Source organism: Aythya marila, assembly GCF_965140915.1.
Source record: "Aythya marila genome assembly, chromosome: 4".
Taxonomy (NCBI): Eukaryota; Metazoa; Chordata; class Aves; order Anseriformes; family Anatidae; genus Aythya; species Aythya marila.
In genome coordinates this window covers 44,408,724-44,426,570 of record NC_139045.1, presented here as the reverse complement: position 1 = coordinate 44,426,570, position 17,847 = coordinate 44,408,724, and the positions used below count along the sequence as shown (strand labels likewise).

Genomic DNA, 17,847 nt, shown 5'->3' with positions numbered 1-17,847 from the left:
CCAGGAAATGTGATTTTGCAATAAAAGATGTTGATTTAGATTTAAAAGAAACGTAAAATGAATGTGAGAGTACAACACAGCTGAAGAATGATGCTTTTATTACCGCCAGTCTTTGTGGAGTTCAATTCTGCATGCTGGTGAGAGCCTCCCAGCAAACCAATCTGCCTGGCAAACAGCAAAACTACTCCTAAATATAAAAGTGAAATTCAGATTTTTGCTTAGTATTGTTTTGTTTCTAATGTAGCCTCCAACTCTGCTATTTTGGGAGAAATGAAACTGTATGGCTGTTTTGGACTTGCTCTTACATAGTCAACATAGATGTCTTAGTGGTAATTTGGGTCTGTTTTTCAGAGCCCAAGGGAAACAAGAGAATTTCAAGAGACTTTCATGCGAGTCTGTATGAAGACAGGGAGCATTTAGTCAAAAAAACAATTCACTGGGATAGTATTTCTCTAGATTCCTTACTGCAGTTATTTAATCTGTTTGCTGGCAGTAACCATTCTGTCCTGTAAACTAGTTTAAACTTTTTCCTGGATCCTCCACTTACCCTTTTACTTCCATATATGTACCCTCCTGAATCATGTTAACCATGCCACTTCACAGCACACTAAAACTGGAAGGCACTCAGAAGTGAAAGAGAGGATTAGCACCAGAACAAGAGGCAGGAGATGTAGGCTGGAAACTGGGAGGAGCTAGAAGTCACTCACTAAAACCCTGCACTTCATTACAATTAACATGGTTACATCTATTTAAATGGCTGGATCTCCTCTTCTGCTAAGGCCAGTAAATCTACAGTGCAGTGAACTCTGAGGCTAGAATTTGCTAGAACAGATGAAGCTGAGTACAATAACATGAATGGGTATGTGGTAATAAGCTATAAAGTACATGTAAAGCTTTTGATTCTTTTTAGACATTTTTGTCAGATCTAAAGTAAATGATTGACAAAACAAAACAATTTGCTTTGTTTGAAATCTAAGTAGTGTAAGACCATTGCAAGTTGTTAATGACAGCATATTTTCATCTTGCTTTTTTGGATAAACAATATCAGAAAAAAAACTATGTGGTGTGCACGTTTAAAAAACTGTACTTGGCTGTTAATCATTTCAATGTGTAACTCCTATACTGAAGGAGGGGATATAGTTATGTTTTTGTAATGGAAAAGACAACAATTTACCATCTCTCACACCAGCATTCCCAAAATACTGATGTTACAAGGTCAGTGTTCTGCAGCATGAATCAGTGCCAACTGTGGGCTCAAAAATGTCCATCTGAAATAAAGCTCAGCTGTCAAGTCCATTCCATACAACCCAGTTCTTCCCACAGTTAACTTCTCCTTGACTTCAGGGAAAACTTCTTACCTAGTGAACATTCTCACTGTAATAACAATGTACCTGCCATATATACTTCTAAAGCAGACTTTGAGTAGTAAGCAAATCCTTTAATAAATGTATATGTTTTTACGTTAACCCGCACGTGAAAAGGCTAATGATTAGACCTTTTCCCACACCACTGTCTTTTTGGGGGGTTCTTATTTATTTATTTATTTTTTTCCAGCTTTGGTCCAGCACAGGCAAAGACAATTATGATGAGTTCAGAGGCATCATTATGGAGTTTAAGAATTAAGAGGTGAGTACTTTCATTGTGCATAAACACCTCCCCCAATGAAAGGAAGACCTGTGGTGCTTAAAAAAGCTAAAAAAAAAAACAGTAAAAATACCACACCAATACAGCAAAAAGACTATTTCGCCCTGCAGGTTACTCATACATTAAAAAAAGGCATGTGCTTCAAGAGAAATGGTCATTTTTGTATCTTTGTTAAGGTCTTCCAATAAAAGCTTTTAACAGAAGGAGGAAGGAGTAATGAGGAGAGTAAACCTGCTAAAAAAATCCTGCTTGTCTTGATGATGATAAAAAATTTTATGCAGATGACAAACTGCATAAAACACTTCTTTTTGTAAAAAAAAAAAAAAAAAAAAAAAAAAAAAAAAAAAAAAAAAAAAAAGCAAGAAAACTTTTGTAGTATGTGCCATGATTAAGCTGGTCCAGATTCTGGCCTTATTCTGATTTATATCAGTACAAATTCAAGTGAACTTCACTAAGATGTGTATTAGTTAGACATTGGAGTCTTGCCTACAAGCAGGTAATTAGGAGGAGATGTAAAAACTCAGGAGGGTTTGTTCCTGTTACTGATGTAATTATGTAATTAGGACAAAACTAAATCATGTGAAAGCATTTTAGGCCATGGAGAACACAGGCTTGCATTTTAGTGAATCCTAACAGTGTGAAAACCAAAAATTAATTTTTTTTGAAACTTGCTATAAACAAATCTGAAAAGACGACAGGCCTGATCCCTCCACCTGGGAGTTACATTCACACCAGCACAAATTTTGAATCAAAGGTGACTGTAACTACTATGAGCTCAGCTATACAGAAAACTTACTCAGATAACAGGTAAATTAAAGTGTGAAATCTGTATGACAATAAAGAAGACACGTTACTTCATATCTGAAATAAAACATTCTCTGTAAATCCTGACGAACACTGTAAAAAAAAAATGACAGCCCACTTGAAGATTCACTGATGAATGCTCTGTTCCAGTCTAACAAAAAGGTATTAAGTTACATAGGCACATTACTTCATCTTTCATTACTTCTTTTACAAGCAGGCACCAAATTAACCTTCTTGAAAGGGGAGTCCTGTAGCACTAAAGCAAAGGTACTTTTTATTTGTCACTGTCTTGTTATACCTACTGAATTATCCTGCATGCTTCTTGTTCACCCAAGGCAAAACTACTGGGCCAGAGAGGGGCTAAAACAGCCGTGAAAGGGGATAACTCCTAGAGGAAATCATAAGAAAGTACTATGGACCAAAGAAAACCAAGATTAAGGGAGAGTAAAGACTGCAGTAATTATTATTTGCTTATATTTAGAGACCTGTAATCTTGTGTCCTAATCCTTAAAGTAACCAGCAAGCTGTCAAGTGCTACGAACTGATGAGCTTTATTCCCAGTCTGACTAGGTTGGTGTTGTATAAACTAGTCACGCAGCTCCTAGCAAGAGCCTTCATCCAGGTTTGCTGTATTGGAAGTACAAAAGGGGTGGGCAGAAGCAAACATGCTGTATGTAAGGGACCTCAGTCCTTGGTCTAGCCTTCTTTAAGGTCACTGGAAAAAATCCCCTTGAATCAGAAACCAAACACTTTGTTATTTTCCATTCAGATGATATAAGACAGACATACGTCATGAACACAGAAAGCAGTTTTGATGGGGATTGACAGAGAACTACTCCACCAAAAAAGAGGAAAAAATAGCCACCAATTACTAAGTCAGAAGCCGTACCTGTTTTACCACCTCGGAACACAGCTCTCCTAACTCTACTCTTGCTGGCAACACAGGCAATCTTCCAGTGCTGCTGTTTGTTCTGTAAGCTTTCCTCTCTAGCTCTACCACTTATCCAATTTAATAAAACCTGATCCACATTACAGGGAGAGATTTCCTCTAATTATCAGAGGACATTATTTTCACTCTTTTCTACTGTTAGCTGCCTCCTGCCTCTAAAAGTAGCAGGCTACCTGGAGCATCTCTCAGTAGATGACGACTGAGATATGAGTTTTACCTGGATTGTTTCATGCTACATTTTTTTTGTATATTAGGACTCCGGACCTAACTCTGTAAAAGCTGTTCCCGCTCTACAGGGAGCTAGTACCTTTTTTAGTTGGTTCTGATTTCAGTTGATTTAAAAATACCATTTTGTGTCCTAAGAATAAATAAAAAATATTTTGCTGGCACCTGAAGAAAAGTGACATTAAGCCAAAGAATGGTAACAGGGAGAGAAAAACTCAACTTTTATCTCATTTTAAAGATAGAAACATATCCACATGAAAGGACAGACAGTGGTTTTAAGCTTATTGCTCTCCTGCTTTTGTACATCTTTGAATCAGGCTTATAAAACTATCCTATTGGGACAGCCCTGTATTTACAGACTTTCATTTTTAATCAACAACAACTTTCACATCCTCTTCTACCATTCTTGCCAACAGTAGCCTGTGTGATTCCTAGCAGTCTAGCTACTATAATACATCTCAGCATTAGTTGAAAATCCTCCCAAGCAGCAAATTACCGATCTCCATAATCCTGCAGTAAGACTGCTACTGGAACTGGAGGTAGTTTGTTTCAAGGTAGCTTGGCTATACTGCAGTCACTGTGATGCGTTGTACCTGAAGTTGGCATTGTGGGAAAAAAGAATTCAGTTGGCTAACCATAACACGCCTGGTTATGTTTTATAAAGTTCAGCAGGATACTTTGAATGGCTGTTGTAGACAGAATACCATCCTGATGTATGCCGAAAAGCTTCCCAGTGAGAGGACAGGACAAATTAAAACAAAACAAAACACAACTAAGCAATTGGAGTGATCATTGCCAGAACAGAAGATTTGCCTTGCCAATTAGTGGGAAGTTCAATTCCACATACTTTAGGCTCAGAGCCCAGCAGATAGGTCTCAGTTAATTCAACTAAAAGTTCCAACATAAGAAAATCCTACAGATTTTAATAGGATTTAAACCAAAATAGTATTTTGTGGAAATTATTTTGCACACCAGAAAGGAAAAAAAAAAACCACATTCCTGTACAGATTCTACTACAGCTATGATGACTCTTCCAGTCAGGAACCATCCCCTCTGCAGATATTGCAAACCAGACAGCTGTACTGAGCCTTGTATCAGTTCTCAATAACTGCATAAGTTGCTTCAAGCTAATGACTTCCATTCACTATTCAGTTCTGTAAGATTTTTTTTTCCAAAATGAGTGTTTGTTTGCAAATGTCTACAAAACCAGATGCAAGTAATTATCACCTTGAGAATTTCTCCGACAACTTCGGTAGTCTTTTTTCTGGGTGTTTGAATCCAAGACCAAGCAAAATCAGGGGAAAAAAAGTGCTACTGCATTTACTCACTTCATTAAGGGTACTATAGAAGGCAAATCAGTAGCATTTGGAGCTTCTGAAAAAAAATTGAAGGTTTAAGGACACACCAAAAATGCATTTTCACATACATAATATGAACAGCCACAGGACGAGGGGGAATGGACTAAAGTTGCACCTGGGGAGGTTTAGGTTGGATGTTAGGAAGAACTTCTTTACTGAAAGGGTTGTTAGGCACTGGAATGGGCTGCCCAGGGAAGTTGTTGAGTCACCATCCCTGGAGGTCTTTAAAAGGCATTTAGATGTAGAGCTTAGGGATATGGTTTAGTGGAGGACTTGTTAGTGTTAGGTCAGAGGTTGGACTAGGGGAGCTTGGAGGTCTCTTCCAACCTACACGATTCTGCGAACCTTAGATCTTCTGCCACTAGTGATAAATCTCTGATTTCTACATAAACACTATAGCACTAGAATGGTTAGTATTAATAGCTACAGCTAAATCCCGTGGCCATCATTTTTGTCTTGTAAAAGAAATAGCCTTGATAGCTGTGGTATGAGCTGGCTAATACTGACTTTTCATTTGATTTTTTTTTTTTTTGTACTACTGAGGATGCTAATTCACTCTGTTTTGAAGGTTTTGAGGTGTTCTCTGATACACAGAGTAGGTCTATAGATTGATGTCTCGATAACTCTACACATTTCATATATTGATGTGAATATGTTTAACTCTGTAAAGTTATCTGCTGCAACAGAAGAATCACCAGAAGAGAAACTCTTTTAGGATGAAAAATGGAGTCTTTGCTGTGGCTTCACAGTCACCTTAGGACAATTTTAAATACTGGGATAGCTTTAGATGATTTCACCTAGAATCATTTTGTTGTTTGTTTTAAGCAGAGGGCAATTCAGATTACTCAAGGCCTGTCTTTCTCACTGTTTTCTTCAATGGTTATAAACAACAAATAATATAGTTTAGCATGACAGAAAGCGTCACATGGCAATCTTTTGGCATATGATGGGGTGGATGGAATTTCTGTTTAATTATTAGACATTATACAGCACTGATTTCCAAGTGCCAGAACTTTGTTCAAAGCCCCTGAAGCTACATACCAAGCTCAGTCAGTTTGTATTTGCAGTCTTTCATGGGAAAATGAAAAAACTCGTTACAAAGCTAGCACTGTACAAGCTTCTATGATCTGATATTAGATGACATAGTCAGCAGAATTTTCAGGATCTGAAATGCAACGTTTCTCTGACATTTGTGTCAGCAAGAACAGGTCAAGTAGGGGACTGAAAAAGAGTCCTGCTATCAAGTGAATGTGATTCCATTTTTGGTATGCATCTGTGCAGAGGTACTCATTTTCACTATTTGCCCTTTTAAGATTACTATTATTTCTTGAGTCCTTTTTATGAGCTCTTCTTTTCATCTATGGAATTTCTTATTAGTAGCTATTTTTAAGTGAGATGTTGGTTTCTCACATGCCTCATGGAAATACAGGAAAATGTGAAAAACATCTACTGGAAAAATCTCCGTACTTCAGCCGGCCCAGAGGATTTAATAATCAGGATGAGATTTTCTTAATCTCAATTATTTACTCTTTTGTTTTAAAAAATAGTACCAATACTAAACAAACATACAAAAAAGTCACAGTTGCTTCTTATTCTCAGTGTTTATTTTTGGATGTTTTCCAGAATCATCTCTTGACTGTGACTGCTGACATCCTGGGCTAAGGAAGCAGTCGCTAGCCTCCGTATTTCTAGAGGGGCTTTGGGAATTTATTTATTTATCACAGGGAGGAGCCCATATTCTGTTTTATTTATTTTTTTTTAAACAGAAAAAGCAGATGGCAAATTAAAGGCTGATTTTCCCTGACTCCAAAATCTCTCCAGAAGCATGTTAGCAAACTGTTATGGTGAGAGGAACAAAAACCTTCTGGTATAGACTTCAAATTCAGGAAAAAATAAGTGTTATCTTTTCCTAGGAGAGATTTTCTAGTTTAACCCCTTCAAATTATTGCATACAAGAATGAGTGTAACAGACTCTTCAAACTTCACATTGGCTGAAGCTTTCAAAATAAACATGTCCCTGCTTCATTTCCACTTGCTGATGCACTTAGGAGTAGAAACCTAGCTGAAGATACGGCCAATTGCAGGCTTACTCAGCCTGTAAGTCATGGTGTTTCACTAACAGACTACAGTTCTTATTCTTTCCCTACCTACCACAAAGGCACAATGAGAAGTTTGCACTTTGGTGCTCCCTGGCTAGCAAGATCTTGTACTTCATTTCTGATCCCGCTTATATAGAACACAGCATTTTTTCTTCTATTCAACAAAAAGAAAATGGTATGGCATGGGTGAAGTTTAAAACCTTGCATCAGCCTGACATGGAATGCTGCTCCACACAGCATCTGATTTGCTCATCAGCTGGCCCAGGGCCAGCAGTGGCTGCTGCCAGCTGGAAATGGGAAGACTTCGAAGCGGGTTTGGGACTAGGAGAGGAAGACTAGAAGCACTGTCCGCAAGGTAGTGTCAAGTCAGTTTCAAGTTCTGTCCTTGGAAAAATTGAAAGAATATTTTAAACCAAAATTTGCAATAGGTGAAGAAAGGAAATCCTGGCTGATCGTCTGAGCCAGCTACAGTTAGATTCAACAAATAAACTCAGTCAAGTGTTTATGGAAAATGGAAAGGCAAGAAAAAGAAGGTATGATATCTTCAAAACAATCTTGGCAACATCTGTTTTTGGAGTTTGAACTTTCTGGAACCAAATGATAAATACTCTGAAAAATAAAGGAATTACAGGAAAGAAGATCTTCATCTTAAAGCTCTGATGTACTCTATAAAGAACCCTATGCTGTGCAAGCCTCCTAAGAACTGATGATGTACCTGAAGGCTACTGCTTTCAGGATCAAAAACCAAACAAAATACACACACACAAAAATACCAACCAATTAAGAAATCCTAACTACCTAAGTAAAACAGTGGTGCCTGCTTTTTTTTTTGATCCCAGTTTTGTGCTTTGTCTTCACTGAATGTACTCTTGAAGTGGTCAATGCTAGAAGACAAGTTTGTAATAAGAATTCTCCCTACTGCAATTGTATCAGGTAGGGTATCAGGTAGGAAGGTAGAACTTCTGTGAGAAGTAGCACTGATGGGAAATACATGCAGGAGTTCACATTATTTTATATTTGAAGTAATTTGACTTTACATTACATGACTTATCAATGACTTCTCTAAATCACATCAACACCACGTGTTTTCAATGCCTGATCTTAAGCATTTAATGTGTTTCTTAATTTATTACTTATGAGCTGAGTTAACAGAATGTAAAAACCTTTTATACAATGATAAAAAAATAATTTATGTACTCTAAAGAACATAACCTAGATAAAACCCAAGCTAAAGCACAGTAACTCTTAATTGCAATCTGAGTGTGTGCTGAGATAGACCAATAAACCTGCAGAGAACTTTAATGCTGACAGATACTAGGTACAGGAAACATGAACAGCACTTCTGAAGTTAAATTCATATATTCTACTTCTGCATCTGGGGGGTTAAACTCTTCTTGACAATTCCCTTTGGCTTACATTACTGAACTAGATAAGATAAAAGTCCGAGCAACCATAAGCACGCAGTCTTTTTTTAAAAAAAAGATACAGGTTTATGCTGTAAGATAATGACTGACAGCTAATGAAAGTTGAAAGAATTAGCATATCTGGAAACTGTATTACATGAAGTGAACCCAATGCTGCAACTTACCTCTTCCCTGTGATTCTTTATTGGCATACAAAGAATACTCTGAGTCTTATACCCCGTGATCTGGTCAACTTCTGCATTGAATCGTGGATCCTGATATAGGAGAAAAAAATAGTTAGTTGACTACTTGCTTAAAGACTGTTTCTTTTTCTTCCCTGGTTTAAAGGTTAAAAAAGTACAGTATCTGACTGAGCTAGTAATGGAACCTTTATATAATTATTAACTGTTACCTAAGATAGCAAAGTTGTTACTGCTGGAGTGGGTTAACAGGAAAAACAAAAACAAAAACAACAAAACAACATTTATGTGGAACATGAGTGCCTGTGGATAAATACAACTGCCAGAAAGAACAAGAAAACAATTTTAGAAGCCTTTCTTGAGCCTAGACCATCATTATAAAGAACTTATGCATGGAGTAACTATCTCTAGTATAGCTTTTATCATCAAAAGGAAATTACAGAAACATACTGAAAGACATATGGCCACAGAAAAACAAAGTGTCCTGAAAGTGGTTAATGTTTTTGCTTTTACTCACATCTTTTTTTTCAGTTATTGTTGTTATAAAACTTTAAATCTCACTAAAATACACATATAACTATATATAAAGCTGCTGTTCTTTCTCTAATAATTGATTTCAAGTTGAGCATGATGACAAGGGAAAACTTTTAAAATACAAGGATAGATGATGCCCCATTGGAGACATATCAATAAAAGCTTTTCCACAAAGTGCCTAAATAAGTGTTTGCTGAAAATTAAAACAACATATACAATCATACTGTGCTCCTTGCTGCTTCTGAAGAACAGTACTGAGATTAACCAAGAGATGATCAATCAGAAGTGGTAATTTTTTGCCCTCTATGCTTTTATTAGTTAACTAAATCTTCCATCGTCCCTAGATTCAAAGCACAAAATAAGCCTATCCAAACAGCCTGGAATGAAGAGATGTTAAAAGGAGGTGTAAGACAGGTCCTCTCCCAGTGCTGGATTCTCTTTCTTTTTTCATCTAGCCTTGTATTAAGTTATGCAAATTGCCGAGTATTATTTCATTTGGGAGACTGCTATACAGTTCAAAGCCTCACCCTGTTCTTATTCATTCAGATCCTGCTCTTTGTGCCCCAGATATGATAAACTTCTCAAAATTATTTTCAGTCACAGGACTGTAGTTTTGCAAATAATTACTCATGCTTATAACTTCATTTATTTTCGTGTGGAAGTATCTTATGTCCTTATACATAAACATTTATGTGTCCAAAGCTAGAAATGTAAATACGGGTGTGTATGTAACTGGTTAAGATAGGGCTGAAAATCTGACTGTCAAACTTAAATAATTGATTTTGATGCTACCATTCCTCTAACATTAGTCACAGCTACAAGTTTCTGCATCTGTGTGCATGTGTAATGCATCTATTCTAATGGGAAATTTAGTGTCAGGTTTGCCACTAAGTCAACAAGGCTCCAAATACATATGCTAAAATGACAAAATCACATCAGCTTTTTCTAGTTTCAAGATTTGTTCAAGATAGCTTTTCTTGGTTTACCTCATAGGCATTTTTGATGTTCAGAGGCTGGCCGATAGCAGCCACGTGGCCCACGATGCCCTTGTTCCACTCAAGGCGAATGCAGCTGTTTGAAGCTTCTTCTAGGGTGGAGCCTTCAGCCACATCAAACAGTCTGCTTACAAGAAACTTCTCGTTAGAGCTATCCTCGCAGACCAAGAACAGGGAATAGCGATCAGCTGCTATAAGCTCATGGATATGTAGGAAAATTTTATGGCAAAGTGCTGTGACATCCAAGTGACTAGAAATATCTTTCACAAGTTCTAAGAGCCTTGAGCACTGATCCCCTGCACTGGTCCCAATCCTTGGAGATTGCAGAGGCATCTGTTCCTTCTTTTCAGAGCCAGAGAGGAAGCTCACTGCTCCTACTGAGTCCTTGACAAAAATAGGCCGTAATGGTCTGTCAAATTCAGAAGCAGAGATTTTCCTTGCTGGTGTCCCAGAGTTGGTGGTCTCAGCACAGGCAGGCTGGTGACAAGCACAGGATTCACTCTGAGACTTGGTTCCCTCCTTGCAGACAGGGATGGTATGAACTCTCTCAGCAAACCATGCATTAACCATTTCTCTGTAAAACAAAAATAAAATGTAGTAAATCATATAAGTTAAAAATATTTAGGAACTAACACATATTTGAAGAAAACACTACAAAGAGGATAACTTTAAGCTTTTTCATACAGTGGACATGAGTGCACCTTTAGAGTTCCACCTAGAGGAAATACGTGAATAGGCTGGAGGAAGACTGCTTATTCTGTGGCTTTCAGAATACAGGAGATCAAAAGTCTACACTATAATTTAGTGCTTGAAAAGTTCGGGTCCCTCCCATTCCTAAGATATGGAATTATTTATAAGATGTGCGTGTATATATATATCTAAAATTCTGTGTGTGTGAAAACAAAGCTTTCTGTTTTAATTCTATTTTTCTAGACCATTTCTTAATGTTTTAAATGATAATTTTGAACTTCAATTCCATCAAAGCACCTGCAATCTCTCCTATTTTTATGTTGTTCTTATGTTGTTTGTCCATTGTTTTAAGTTAATTTTCCCTGTTGTCTCACAACTTATGAAAAATGCTGTTTGAGAGTCAACATTCAAGCTTTGCTTAAAAACTGTCAGAAAGAAACACGAATATTTCTAATTCAAACCTCTTCAAAACAATAAAAACATGCTTTCATACCTCTTCCATTTAAGCTCCTTGAGGATGAAACTCATTGCCTAATTCAACCCAAAATGATGTTTTTGAAGTGTTCAAAAATTAATACTAAACTTTTTAAAATATATTTTTAATGTTAAATCTCCAGAACTTCAATTATATCATCCCTAAATGCAGACTATCTTGAATTATCCATAAACACATACATTAAAAAAAAAAACAAACTATACTTTCTTATCACTATATTTAAAAAAAAAAAAAATTATGCTGTGAGGAAACTTTGTCACATGATCTACTCTCAGAAGAAACGCTTTTTCTGAATTACATAATGTTTGCCCTACAAACAGCAAATATCCTATTAAAAAGTCTGATCTCTTGGAAGCCTTTCATGGTGGTCATATTTTAAATTTGGGATATTTTTTATTTGCTCAGCAGACCACAGGAATTTCAAGACTGAAGCTGAATGAAACCATGGAAATTAATCAGGGTAGTCAGCCTGTGATCAGTTACATGCATCAGTATAGTTGTTAATTGTTAATTCAGAGTAATATAACTGATTGAAATCTAAAATCCACCAGTACTATTTTTATTAAGAAGCAGTCCATAACAGGAGACTTATTTGTCTTATATCAGTTGTGAAAGCGTTCCTCAGATTCTGCAATCACATACAATTTGGAGGCCTCAACTGTAGGAAAACATGCTATGAAAAATTGAATTCATTTAGGAAACAGTGTGAGTGTAAAGAGAGCACTTGAGCAAAAGAAAATCATGATGTTACCCACCCCACCTCTTTGTGAACTACTTAATAATTTAGCCCCCACCTCAAAAAAACGTTTTTTTTTTTTTTTTTTTTTTTTTTAAGGCAGATCTCATTCAATACAGCACTGTGAAACGAAGTCCTTCTTTTATTCACACCAGTGCAACTCCAAATAAGTAGGTAGACTATTTTTTTTTCCTCATCATCATGCAAAACTTTACGCAGATGGGTAATATCATTCACAGCCTCACTGACCTTCAAGGCTGACTGGTCAATGTGGTCACACATCACGTGTGTGATGCACATCTGTGAATCTTCTGAAGATGAGAGTCTTGAGTTGTAAGGGTCTTTGTCCAAAACCACTGAATGAAATGTTGGACACAGTTAAGGCGGTGGGAGTTTTGCCTCAGAGTTCCACCGAGCTAGGATTTCATTCCTTGTTTTTACATTTTCCATGAAGCTCCTGGAACAGCCCTTACCGTAGCAGTAATATACCTCAGTCAACATCTATTATAAATTTCCCAGCAACACAAAGCTAGTCCAATTACTGGAAACATGGTGCCAGAGAACACAATGAAATTCCATTGTTATTCTGCAAGGGTTTTGGTTCATTGCTTAGCTACTTATTAGTAAAGGAAGTAAACTCTGCTTTTTAAGTATAAAAGCTACCAGTGATCCTTCTGGATTACAGCAGCAATGTATACTTTTTGTGAAGTCATCTCATCCAAATACTTCATGCAGTGAAAAAACATAAGGAGCAATTAATGTATTATTAAGACTACGATTTTAACAAGATTATTTGATAGTACTTAATCTGCATAAATACCAGATGTGGGAGTTGTGACCATGTATTGTTGAAATATGTAATATAATTTGCGCAGGGCAAAATTACACTTGCAAAAGCTGTTTCAGTGAGAGCCAAAATAAGAATCTAGCAATTGATAACATTTGGATTTTTCATTTTAAAATTGAATGAGAAAGCAGAATAAAAAATAGTAATGAAAATGACCAAAAATATCCTTAAGAAAGAGAACAAAATGCAAAATTTTTTTAGGTAAGCACAGTACAACTTCTCAAATCACTGCTTATAACTTGTCATCATATGTGCTTTTTATTTGGGTTCTTTTTGGTTTTGACATTAATCTCAACAGAATCAATTACTTGGAAATTTTAGGGTTTTTTTTTCTAAACAAAATTGAGCATCTAGCACTAAAGCTTCAGAGACAAACCTGAAAACATGAGCTGTGTGCATGTCTCAGACACAGAAAAGTAAATAGAGAATGATCAATAGTTTGAAAAGAGGTCTTGTGAAGTGAGCCAGTTTCACATTTGTGCATGCTGACTTGATTTTTGAACGTAAAGGACTGGCATCCATGTAAAGTAAGATTTTAAAGAGACTGTAATAACATATAACCGGATGGAAGCTTTTTTCAACTAGCTAGCAATTAGGTACAGTGATTTGTCTAGGTACGTTAGGAAATGGATCGGTGTGAACCTGTACTATTGCTGAGTGACAGCAATTTTAGAGTAATCTGATTTTCTGCTTATTTACACTTGAGGAAGTGAGAATATAAAATGCTACCATTTTGCTTAGCTCTGTACACTGAATTTACATAGGTGGATATGTTGATACAAGACATAAGGCAGAAAAAGATTTAGGTCTCCCTTATGGACAAAACAAAAGCTAAAGCAGAAATTCAGTTTATCATTTGAAACTTACCTTTTTCCTACTAGTTTACTTTTGTGTAATGATGTCTTCTGGCTTTAATAGTGGAGTAATAATAATCAGTAAGAACAATATATGCTGAATTCTAATACCACTTCTCACGCTGTGGCCATGAAATAATTTAGTAAAAAGCCAAAAAGGTAAAAGCTATGTAAAATAAACTTTCTAATGTTTCTCTATCTGCTGGAGGTTGTTGAGGGATGTGGAACGTAACTGTAAAGCCTTTCCAGTGAAAGTAATTACATTTCTTTAATAAGGACTGGCTACTTGTTAGCTGTCTGCATTACTTATATAATGCTTTGACATTGAACAGAACTGTATGTGAAGCTGCATAATTACAAGCAACATATTCCTCTCCCCCTTAATGTCCCTTAGATGATGGTCCAATAAATTGCCAACACAGCGCGCAATTTTCAAACAGCTCTGTAGGTTCACAACAACACCAAAAAAATCCTTAGCTATACATTTTAAAGCATGGTTTTCAACTTCAAACCATTTAGGCATTTTAGTTTAGGCAACAGGAAAGCTGCTCAAATTCAGCTGGAATAAGAACAGTGTTCACTGACCTTTACTGAATGCCTCTTCTAACAAGGAAACTATTTAGCTCGTTTTACTCATACAGTTATGGGTGGAAGAACTAGCATTTCACATTAACTGGCATATTCTAGCTCTATTTGAAATCTATGAGATGAAGTCTTGACGTACATTTGCTCGTTGACTTTCTATCCTATTTAACAATGTATGACGAATATTATTACAAACAACTATTTTCTCATCATGGGGCTAGCTCAAGGTATCTGACACCAGACACATACTGAACCACAGGTAAGTGACTGGAAATTAGTAACAAGTGCTAAACGTGACTAAGATGTGGTTTTAAAAGGACTACGTGAAGAAACAAACACTTGTGACCACTCTATTCATACGAGTAGCCTTCAGTAAGCACTGGCATTGTTAAGAGCTGACGCCCTTGCAAAAATTATGTTAAGGTGAAAGTAAGTTTAGAAATTACAGCAGTGTGTTAAACAGGAGCAGATACTGATTCATAGTGGTCTACACAGATAGTTAAAACCAATGCAATGTTTCCATCACAGCAAAGCTTTTCAGTCACTGCAGGTTAGGGAGATACAGACATCTGCACTCATTCCTCATGTGCTGCACACATCCTTCTCTGCACTATGATCTTTTACTGCGCTGTGAGCTTCCACCTGAGAAAGCTATGATTTATTCCAGAGTTCATAAGCATGACTACGAAGTAACCATTCTTTAGTCACTTCTTTCAGTCTTTCCTCTCAACTTCAAAGGATCATGATAACGACTGCTGAATTTGGCAGGTGATCTCATCAGCAGATGATAAAATTTGAGAGGAGTTTTCAAGAGGGGATGAGAAGCAGATGAAAATACAATGGAAGATAAAACATTTTAAGGAAAAAAAAAAAAGATTGTGTGATCATCTTTGTAATCACTTGTATCCAACTACACACCTATTATCTGCATCACATTATCACTCAGGAACTTTAGAAGAGCTAAGACTCTTTGGCACTGGTGCGTTAAAGATTGTACAGGAAGTAGAACCTTCCTTGAAGCAAGAGGTTTGCAATTTGAATAGATAACAAAAATAGAAAAATCAGTGGTCAAGAAACCATAGGCACAAGGAAGAGACATGGCTTGAGACAGTTCAAGCAGTTATACCTCAAAAGAACCTCAGCTTGATTTTCTGTGCCTTACTTATCAAAACATGCCGACCTGACACTAATTACTATTCTACTCACACACTGGGAACGTTAAATAATTTATTGCACCCATCTCTGTGTCCTTGAGATTATCTTCAGAATGCACCACATCTCAAAAAAAAAAAAAAAAAAAAAAAAAAAAAAAAAAAAAAAAAAGGGAAAAAAACCCACAAAAACACTGGTGAAGATGTTTAAAGAGTAACAGCAAAATTATAGTTGCTTTGCTCACACTTATGTAAGACCATACTCGTGTGACCATTCAGTGAGCATTTAGAATCTTTGGACAAAATCTGCAAAAACAGAGCACAAAAATAATACTGAGAGGCAACTATGATAGTATGCTGCATCCTACTCATCTTGCACCGAGATAGGTAGTAATTACAGTACCATGAAAGTAACAGATGTTGAATGGATTTTAGTGAAACAACAAATAATTTCCCATACATTTTCTCTGTTGCTCATAAATTGTTCAAGTATACAACATGTAATATTTCAGCAGTTGTGTAGGATGTTTTGCTAGCTTTTCATTTAAACTAGCAGTTACTGGTAATACACTTCAAGAGAGGGATTCAATCCAAACTTGCCTACTACAGAATGGTAGCTTTTGAGTATCCAAATTCCTGTGGCCTAATCCTGCTAGTGTTGAAGTCAACAATATTTCAAGCCAAGCCTGATATCTATTTCTCAATTTCTTTCCTTAATGTAACCACTAGGTGTCTTCAAATTTCTTTCCTGTGTCTTGACATAATTTAGATATAGAAACCACTTAACGGGTTAACAAATTGAAATCCATTCAATTTTAACAAATGAGCATGAAATTCACAACAAGCATCTTGGATATTCAACTTGCCTTCCCGTTTTCTTTCTAGTACATCCTATTTCACAATCATGTGCAGAGAAGGGCAACGAAGCTGGTGAGGGGCCTGGAGAACAAGTCCTACGAGGAGCGGCTGAGGGAGCTGGGCTTGTTCAGCCTGGAGAAGAGGAGGCTCAGGGGCGACCTTATCGCTCTTTTTAGGTACCTCAAGGGAGGCTGTAGCGAGGTGGGGGTTGGCCTGTTCTCCCACGTGCCTGGTGACAGGACGAGGGAGAATGGGCTTAAGTTGAGCCAGGGGAGTTTTAGGTTAGATGTTAGGAAGAACTTCTTCACTGAAAGGGTTGTGAGGCACTGGAACAGGCTGCCCAGGGAAGTGGTGGAGTCACCATCCCTGGAAGTCTTCAAAAGACGCTTAGATGTAGAGCTTAGGGATATGGTTTAGTGGAGGGCTGTTAGCGTTAGGTTGGAGGTTGGACTCAATGACCTTGAGGTCTCTTCCAACCTAGAAAATTCTGTGATTCTGTGGTTTGAAGTGGTTTTGTTTCCTTTCTAGCTATGGAAAGATTTAAATAAACTGTGCAAGACCTCATTAAATGGAAATACTAAAAATAACTGTAAAAGTATGTTTACACATGAACTAAAAAAAAAAAAAAAAAAAAAAAAGACAAAGACAGTAACTGCTTTTTGCTTTTCCTTAAACCCTTGTCCACTTATAGTTACTAGAGATGCTATTCCTATGTGGTAGGCAAAGAATTTGTGAAGACAAAATATGACTTAAAGTTGATGTCAATTTTGGGGCACAACTTGGTTAAATATATAAACTTACATTTAATGTTAAACATGCAAGTTGTCCGATGGATTTCAATTTGAATACAGATCCAAATGAAGAATTCTGATTCTGGACTCAAATCATGGTCATGTAAATTAACTTTTCTAACTATGAAATAATATAAATCTTGTCTGATGCTCATATTATTTTTAAAATAGGAGGCAGAGGTCAACTTATTATTTGAAGCAAAACTATTAGAAATGGGAAACTCATTATCAGACTGTTCTAAGCTATTTTCACATTTTCTTTAAGAAAACTGCAAGCCTAACTTTTAACAAGAGCTGTCTTCCCTAAAATGGGCTTTCTATTCACAGTATAAAGAAAGACACAGTAAATCCTATGAGATTGAAGGTCAAATTCTAAAACATGACCTTTTAGTTCTCCTCCAAATGTTTACTTCTCATTCCAGGCTCAAAAAATCGTAAAAATAACCATGGATCTAATTATTTTGTTGTGGAAAGCAATAGCACAATGCCAGTGGCTTTGGTGAATGACTGATTAAAAGTTAAGTGTACACCTGCCTGGAGACTTCCCATAAATCTTAGGCACTGGTTCAGTTCCACTTAAAGTCCCAAAATAGGGGTTAAGTAGGACTTAAGTGGTGCAGAGGCTTTG

At 36.7% G+C, this 17,847-nt stretch overlaps 1 protein-coding gene across 5 annotated transcripts in view; it reads right to left on the bottom strand.

Annotated features, from left to right (window-relative positions):
• Nucleotides 1–17,847, bottom strand: part of PDE5A (phosphodiesterase 5A) — a 134,903-nt gene that overhangs the window by 39,229 nt on the left and 77,827 nt on the right. For all 5 annotated transcript variants that reach the window (XM_082758895.1, XM_082758892.1, XM_082758893.1 and 2 more), the window contains exons 2-3: nt 10,203–10,785; nt 8,668–8,757 (exon numbers count right to left, since the gene is read on the bottom strand). In XM_082758895.1, coding sequence (XP_082615021.1) covers nt 8,668–8,757; nt 10,203–10,781 — 669 coding nt within the window. In that variant the 5' untranslated portion in view covers nt 10,782–10,785. The remainder of the gene's footprint in view (nt 1–8,667; nt 8,758–10,202; nt 10,786–17,847) is intronic.